This window comes from Trematomus bernacchii, unplaced genomic scaffold, assembly GCF_902827165.1.
Source record: "Trematomus bernacchii unplaced genomic scaffold, fTreBer1.1, whole genome shotgun sequence".
Classification (NCBI taxonomy): Eukaryota; Metazoa; Chordata; class Actinopteri; order Perciformes; family Nototheniidae; genus Trematomus; species Trematomus bernacchii.
The window spans coordinates 65,405-74,612 of record NW_022987534.1 but is presented as its reverse complement, the minus strand read 5'-3'; the positions used below and the strand labels follow the sequence as shown (position 1 = coordinate 74,612).

The 9,208-nt window shown below is 39.7% G+C and overlaps 1 protein-coding gene across 1 annotated transcript; it reads left to right on the top strand.

The window, feature by feature from the left end:
* Window positions 1–1,987: 1,987 nt before the first annotated feature.
* LOC117476136 (olfactory receptor 51L1-like) lies at window positions 1,988–4,109 on the top strand. Its single transcript, XM_034122517.1, has 2 exons — window positions 1,988–2,265; window positions 3,443–4,109. Exons 1-2 carry the CDS (start codon window positions 1,988–1,990, stop codon window positions 4,107–4,109), a joined length of 945 nt encoding a protein of 314 aa, XP_033978408.1.
* Window positions 4,110–9,208: the final 5,099 nt, after the last annotated feature.

Here is a 9,208-nt window from a genome sequence, read left to right as displayed (position 1 = left end):
ATAGAGAAATAAGAAAGGCCCACGGATTCATCTCCCTCCATCATGTTGATTTGAATCTGAAATTCTGAGCATGAGCCCGCCCCGCTCGACCTTCTGAGCCAATCACAGCGCGATAATGACCTGCCTTCCGTTTCAACCATACTCCTTCCGTTTCCACAATACTTTCTCTCACACATACATGCATTCTTCTCTTGCATACATATGTTGTCTTCAGACATGCATATATTATTTATAATATTAAATGTAAGCATTGAATTAATGTGCATGAGAGCAAAATATAAATATGAACGTTAAAATATATGAATATGAGAACAAAATGTATGAATGTGTGAGTGTAAATATACATGTGTGTGACAGTGAAAATGTATGAATGTAAAAGGAGAAAGTATGTGCGTGAGAGGACCAGTATGAATTACGGCCCGTACGGCCCCTCAGAGTTTTCTATATGCCTCTTGTTTGGTAGTTTAATTCAAATCAGAGCTTGGTCAGAAAGGAAAAGCTCTGAGCTTTAAAAGGGTCCACTTTCTGTTTGGTACAGATGATCACCGTGGGAGCAGTTTTGTATTGAAGTTAGTCTGTAACACTGCACAGCATTTCCAAGTGTGGTCATCTCAAACATCTCTAAAACTTCAAGTTGACCTTTCCACGATAACATGTGTGTGAGTTAATGATGATAAACCAACCAAATGAGTTGACATATCATCAAAATGAGTAATAAAGAGCCTTAACGTTTACACTCTAAGGTCAAAGAGGTCAAGATGTGGTGACATCGTTATCAGAAATGACCTAAAGTGATGTAACTGTGTGTGTGTGTGTGTGTGTGTGTGTGTGTGTGTGTGTGTGTGTATGTGTGTGTATGTGTGTGTGTGTGTGTGTGTGTGTGTGTGTGTGTGTGTGTGTGTGTGTGTGTGTGTGTGTGTATGTGTGTGTTTCTCTAAGTAATATGATGCATTGTTTTCAGATGAGAGCAGGGTTCACAGAAGCTGATGTAATGAGGGTCATTTGTGGGCCCACACACACACACACACACACACACACACACACACACACACACACACACATACACACATACACACACACACACACACACACACACACACACACACACACACACACACACACACACACACACACACACACACACACACACACACACACACCAGTGTGGATCATAACCGGGGGGGGGCTTCCTCTCATCATGTCAAAGCTCTCACTAACATGCTGAGTAACATATGTTGATTTATTGTTAGTACCTTGACACAGGTAGATAATCATACTGTATACATGTGTATACTGGTTCTGCATGCAAGTATTTGTGCACATATATGTATTTAACATAAGGAAAGAATATATTCTCACTTATATTTTATTTACTTCAAATTAGATTATATTGATTATTGTCTGCTTGTGACCTTTCCTTAAGTCTTGCATCTCCTTTCTATAACTCTTGTTCTGTCTATGAATGTGTTCTCTGTTTAGGCCAACTTGCAAACATGAAGGAGGCAATGTGTAGGAGTGTGAAATAATGTTTAAATCAATGCGAATTACCATCTTGGTGGTTCATGTAGTTTATGAGACTTTTTTCCTGCCCTTCATGTGTGTGCTTCTCTTCTCCAGCTAACTGAAGTTAAATTCAATATTGTCAAGTACAAGTGTTAGGAAGGTCGCAATTCACATGCACGCACGCTTATTGTGTTTTTGTATTACTGTAGGTGTTGAATTACGACATTTTCCTTTGAACATTTCCCTTATTGTGCATTTATATTCCCCCTTTCTTCGCAGATATAGAGAGCCTGAATAAGTCTGTGAACTACTGTATGTGGAGGTGAGATTTTCCCAGATGTCATATTTAACATGGTCACATACAACTGTAGGAGATTTTGAAATTCACATGCATGCACGCAGGCTGATTTTGTATTAATATCTGACATTTTGCTAAGAAGTTCTCATTAACAGTTCCTGTATTGTTCCTCTCTTTGGAGCAGACATGAAGAGCAACAGCAGCCTGAACCCTCCCTACTTTCAGTTGACTCTGTTTGCAGACTTTGGGCCCCTCAGATACCTGTTCTTCATCTTGTGTCTGTTCATCTATGTGACTTTAGTCTCTGCTAACATGGTCATTATTCTGGCAGTGTTCCTGGAGAAGTCTCTGCATCAGCCCATGTATATTTTCATCAGCTGTCTGTGTGTAAACTCTCTGTATGGCTCAGCTGGATTCTTCCCCAGGTTCCTGCAGGACATCGTCTCTGACTCTCATTTGGTCTCACGTCCATTAGGGCTGTGCATCTTCACTGGTCTCACGATTCGATTCGATTACGATTATCCTGTCAACGATTCGATTCAATTCGATATCCCGATGCATCACGATTCATACCAATGCGTTGCATCCTCAATTTTCTATATTACTGCACATGGCTTCTTTTTCATCAATGCATACATGCAGTAAATACATATGAACTCTCTTTTTATTATTTAGAAAGTGCTTCAGAAATCAATAACATAAATGTCTTGACATTAATTTACAAACCAAAATAAATGAATTGTATAGGTCTAGCCTCCCTATATCTGTGTGTGAAGTTGTTCCATCCTCAAAAACAAAAAACTAATGCTTCTGCAGTCTAGCTGCAGCTTCTAGCTACGGTCTTCTGTTAAAGAGAGGACACTGAATGTCCTGAATGTGGCATCACACACAGGACTTGAGTCTGAACACAGCAGACAACAGGAGTATTTACAATAGCATATACAAACAAAAATAGTGCATGTGGGTGCACACTTACATTCTCTGTCTTACTGTTACATAAATCCCATGAATGTATGAGATTAAGTTAGCTTCAACATATCTCAATCAGTGATTAAGTGAATAATAAAGTTTCTATCGGGTCACTATCAGCCTGTCACTCATTATTTTCAGGGAGGGGGCGGGGTTTGGAGGAACGGAGGAGACGGTGATCGCGGAAGCTTTTTTCCTCCTGCCTTCACAAACTTTACACACGTATATATCGTCTGCAAATTGCTAGAGGACATTCATACTCTGCAATCCAAGACTTAATTAAATCCACCAAAAACCTGACATGATTGTAACGCGATTATTTTTGAAAAACATAAATCCTTGTGTTTCTGAGCCGCAGCGACACGGAGTGATTCAGAGCGGGTCCTTCTGCTGTTGGTTCTGGACTGGTGTTCTTGTGTTGGTGGATAAAGCAGACTGCTCCGTGTTTGGTGTTGCTGTGCCGCTGTCACGTCTGTTCCCTGATCTCTGCGTCACCGACCGATTTGATATTAAAGTGACAGAAAAAAAAACGTTATAGTAAAGCCGCGGCCGGAAAATCAGGAAGCAACGTTACTACGCTATAATCGGTTATCTTCCGTCACTGCATCGATACCGAATCGTCCACGTCTGCATCGCAATGCATCGTAGAAACGATTATTTTCAACACCCCTAACGTCCATTATGCTTTATTCAGATGTATGTTATTTACACCTATGCTTCCTGTGAGCTGACCATCCTCACCATCATGGCCTACGGTAGATTCATTGCTATCTGTCAGCCCTTACACTATCACAGTAAAATGACGTTTAAGAAGGTACAGTTTCTTGTGCTTGTTGCTGTTTTCTACCCAGTGTTTACTATTGGCTTCTGTCTCTATCTTACTGTTAAATTACCGCTGTGTGGAAATAAACTGAACAGGATTTTCTGCTCTAACTGGCCTGTGGTGCAGCTCTCCTGTGTGGACACCACTCCGAACAACATAGCTGGTCAGTTTCTCACGGTGACCGGCATCTTCATCCCCATGTTCTTCGTCCTCTACACATATCTACGGATTCTGCTGGTCTGCAGGAGGAGCTCGTCTGAATCCAGAGGAAAGGCGTTACAAACCTGCCTGCCTCACATTGTGACCTTTATGACCTACTCCATCTCTCTCTTCTGCGAGTTGTCTTTGACTCGATTTGAGGCTGATCAACTGAATCCAAGCATCACAGTTATTTTGTCTTTAGAGTATCTGATCATTCCCCCCCTCAATAACCCTATCGTTTATGGCCTGGGTCTGCCTCAAATCAAAGGAGTCATATTAAGATTTCTGAAGAAGGGTCCTGCTGCTGAAATATAAAAGGAATATGTTGACCATGTTAGATTGTGTTTCCTATAATAATTATTTAAAGGGATATATGAATAGATAGAGATCAACATAAAGCACAACAACAATATTGTATATGCTTGATTTAACTCAGATTTGGCTTGAATTTCCCTCAAATGTTAAAATATTACTATTCTGTTAAAACACATATTATGTGCTGCCTATTCATGCATATTTAAGGTCAATATTAAAATGTATTTGTTTTAACATATCCTCGTAAAAAGTACATTTGACAGGATTTCAGGTGTACTGTATGTTAGGCATTGTGATGTTAAACCACTTACTGTTGTCATTGTGTTTTAATATTTAGTTGTGAAGCATTCACCCTTTGGAACTATAATGACAATGTAATGATGATGTAATATATTCAATAAACAACAGTCTACAGCCATGTGAGTCCCTGCTTTTTCACCTTTACTTAAATTAAATGCTATTGTTTGAAATGTGGAACATGTTAGTTTAACCTTGAAGCATGCTAACATTAGCTAATTATCAGTGCAGCTGAGGATTATGGGAATTAATAAACTATCAAGTTTCTATGTTTGGCCCCCCTGCCTTAACTTTAATGTTTAATGTTAAGATCGGCAGTTCTTTGTCCAAAACGTTTGCCTTGGGGAAATATTTTTCCAAGAACATATTTGTTACTAAGATTGGTCACTTTGGGCAGGCTCAATCAAAATTAGACTATTTTGGTACCTTTTGGCCTCTTTTATTAATTATTAAATTAGGTGACACAAGCTGGAGCCTTTTAGGACTGTTGTCCACTTGGTAATGCTTTACATCGTTTTTCATCAAAGGTATCTAGAAAAAAGATGAAACCTCAGTGAACCTGCTTCTACCAACAACTCAGTGATAGTCCATTTTGTTTGTAATGCTTTAACCCTGCACTAAAGCCTTCTGGTGGAGGTGTGTGCAGTTAAAGCAACCCCCCCCCCCCCCCCCCAACAACTGTTTGGTTCTGCTGCCATCTGCTGGTTCCTGCATGTTTCTGCAAATGTTGTGACCGACCTAATAATTAAACCCGTAGAGGTAATCTATCGCAGCACTGATTTCCTTTCCATGCAGGTTTAGTGTGAATGTGCTGTTTTTAAAAGAAAGTGTTTTGCATTAACAATTTTAATGTTAGATAGAAGTAGAATAAACACTAAATAACCAAATATAATATAACAAAAAGGGGGCCTGAAACCTGAGAGCTGACATTCACTTTTAGGACTAAACTTGACCGTTTTTCTTGTGGTCTTGGGTAAAAATGTTTATTTTCAAAAATATATTGCCTTCCACGAAATTAAATATGGAAATTGCTTCTGTTGTCCCAGTTTTATTATTTTGATTAAAAAAGACAACTTTCAGGGATTTTCACTAACAGCTGGCTTACTCTAGATACAATGCACTTTTCAACAGCTGGCAGATAACCATCACCAGTGCTCCAACCACATACACAACCCAATGGGCCCAAGCCCGTGCTACAAACGAAATATATACAAATGTACATTATTTACAAAACGCCTGAGCCGGCAGGACAGCCACACGCTCTCTTCGGCCTCTGTAAGCTTAGGCGCAAGACGCTACCTAGAGCTTCACTGGCCCGCAAGACGCTAAGGCCAGTGATCACAGGGGTTAAAAACCTCTTAAGCCCCACGGACCCGCCGAAGGGGCCGAAACCACAAAATCTGCAAGCAAAAGTGTCTGAGGGCTTCTTAAGATGTAATAAACTATGAATGTTTTATATCCATGTAACGGGAAGAAACTCTGCTCACTGATCTTTTTTTTTTTTTTGCAAAAAAAAACCACAAAGCTAACGCCGAGCCTCTGAATTAGCCACGAGCGAAAAGATCTTAAGGCCGTTATTACAGAACTCTAGCCATACCGATCGATATACTTATTGGATCTGCACAAACAAGCTTAGATAACATCCTGAGAGTCCACATATTATAGAAATATAAGGATCATCACTGAGCTATCAGAACTCGTGACAGGGGAAGCAAATACAGACAACACACGAGTAGCTTTAGGTAGCAAAACACGGAGATATGCTCACCTTAGCTGTTATTCTGATCAAAAGTCGTGTTCAATGGTATTAACCTGTTAAGCACCAAGCCTGTTTTTCATGTTTCAGGCTCGAAAATGACATGCCCAAAACAAATGACTACAACCTAACTTCTAAAAGGGTTATATGAATAATTTCTTTTATCAAAGCAAGGTTACATCTGTGAGTTGAATGTAGAAGTGTCAGAATCAATATAAATGTTTTTTATTTTAAAGAAAATTCAGATTTTACATAGTAAAAAACTGTAAATTATAGTGTCCGTCCAAAAATTATTTTTTACAGATAGTGAAAACTACCCTTGAATGATGGGTTAGTAGACTAAAAGCTTTAGGAATCCAAAGTACAACATATAATAAGTACCCTGTATCAAGATTGATGCAAAACAAGTGACATTTGACCTTTTTAAAGAGGTTTAGCCTAAACCACCTCACCTCTGAGGTGATTTGGGTGAAAATGTTTTTTTTTTCATATCTCTGGCCCTCCTTGCTCAATTTTGATGGTTGACACCTCTTTCTGACCGTTAGAGCCAATGGAATCGAAGAGGGAGGCTCCCACACACAGACGTTGTGAAGAGAAAAGGTGGGGGCTGCGCGCATGTAAATGTGCAGCAGAGTGGAGGGACATTCTAGCTCTGGCATTTGGAAACTAAAAAGCAGTTTTATTGCTTATGGATTATCAGAAATAATTTCAAAGAGGGCACAGATACATTGGATGAACCTATGGATTAACTGCAGCATCGTTTTTTTATCGTTTTAATGCCATTGAAGACCAGTTTTGACCAAGGTAAGCCATGTTAGCGTTTCTAGCTACTTAGCTCCACATGTTATGATGTACGCTTTCGTTTATAGCGTCGCTAATGTTTATCACTGAGTGTTGAGGTGGCAACCACTAGATTCAGTGTCTCCAGGACACCAAAAACGAGTGGTTGGCTGTGCATCTAGGATAAGTAATAAGGGAGTTATTGTGAGTTTAAGTGCCGTTTTAGGTAAAAACAAATTCGCTCGTGGCTAATTCAGAGTGCTAGGATTTTTTTTTTAAAAAGATCAGTTAGCTGAGTTTCTTCCCGTTACATGGATATAAAACATTCATAGTTTTATTAAATATTAAGATTCCTTAGACGTTGTTTCCTGCAAATGACGCGTTTATCCGCCCGGTACCGGGGGGGGGCGTGCGTAACAGGTTAAAACGAGAAAAAACGCGGCAGAAGATTAATCCATAGGTTATACCAATGTGTCTGTCACTTTGAACAAATTATTGATAATCCATAATTCCATTTTTATGCATAAATCGGAGAAGAAAAATTAGCTGCTAATGGTAGCCACCAGAGGTTAGCGCAGCTTCCGGTTTTGCTACGCGTCTCTCTCACTCCTTATTTGGTAACGTGTGAGTGTATGTGGAACTTTCCCTCGATTCCATTGGCTCTAGCGGTTAAAAAGAGATGTCAATCAGCAAAATCGACCAAGGGGGGCCAGAGATAGGTCAAATCCACCCAAATGACCCCAGAAGTGTTTTTTTTGTGCTAAACCTCTCTAAAAAGGTCAAATGTCACTTGTTTTGCATCAATCTTGATACAGGGTACTTATTATATGTTGTACTTTGGATTCCTAAAGCTTTTAGTCTACTAACCCTCCATTAGTAGTGCGTGAGGCCATATGTACAGACATGTACATGGGACATACAAACAGTGCATCTCATATTGACAAAAAAAAACCTTACTAAACGAGTTTTCTAAAACAAATAAGCCGTTCTGATACACGTGTAGACAACGTCTGCAGAATCATAAATGGTCATTACATTGGGGTCATTAAACCATTATTTCGCTAAGCTAAAAAACATTAAAGTTTTGGATTTGAGTGTAATTCACAAATGTTCCACCAGATGGTGTCACACACACCCAGGGTGAAAAGATAAGATATTTACCCAGGAATAAGTGTCTGAATCATGGGTAAAAGTGTGTTAAAAAGTCGGGGAGCATGTTTAAAATGACAGCAGACTGGTGGTTGTTAGCAGGCTGACACAGTTAACTTGTGTCACACACACCCAGGGTGAACAGATAACATATTTACCCAGGAATAAGTGTCTGAATCATGGGTACATTAGTGGTCAAAGTCGTGGGAAATGTTTTAATTCAGGAGACAGTCATTTAATGAAAACTGGTAGTTCACAATGTGCTATTTCAGCAGAAATAGCAGAATCTAAACATGTGCCAAAACTACAATGCATGTTATCATGCAGTCTTAAACTGGTGAATCTGTTTAAATGCAGGCAGCAGAGTCACTGCTGTTAGCAGGGTCTCAGAGACCCATAGACCCAGAGACCCAGGGTACAGCACCTCACTGTGTTACCCAGAAAACATGGCTCTGATCAGGGCTAAAGTAATGTTATAAACTGGTGAATCTGTTTAAATGCAGGCAGCAGAGTCACTGCTGTTAGCAGGGTCTCCGAGACCCATAGACCCAGGGTACAGCACCTCGCTGTGTTACCCAGAAAACATGGCTCTGATCAGGGCTAAAGTAATGTTATAAACTGGTGAATCTGTTTAAATGCAGGCAGCAGAGTCACTGCTGTTAGCAGGGTCTCAGAGACCCATAGACCCAGGGTACAGCACCTCGCTGTGTTACCTAGAAAACATGGATCTGATCAGGGCTAAAGTAATGTTATAAACTGGTGAATTTGTTTAAATGCAGGCAGCAGAGTCACTGCTGTTAGCTTTTAGACAGTGTACATTGGACGACATAGTGTACATAGTGTACATTGGACGACATAAACATACGGAGTTATGGACATAAACGTGTCAGTATAGACAGGAAAATGTATATATTAATCATATTTATGTTGTTAAATGTACAAGAAGCTAAAAACAGCAGAATCACTGCTTTAAGCAGGATATCACACTCACAGGCAGAAATACACAGACCCAGGGTGAAAAGATAACATATTTACCCAGGAATAAGTATGCAAAACATGGGTACATTAGTGTTTAAAGTCGTGGGAAATGTTCTAATTCAGGAGATTTTAGTGTGGC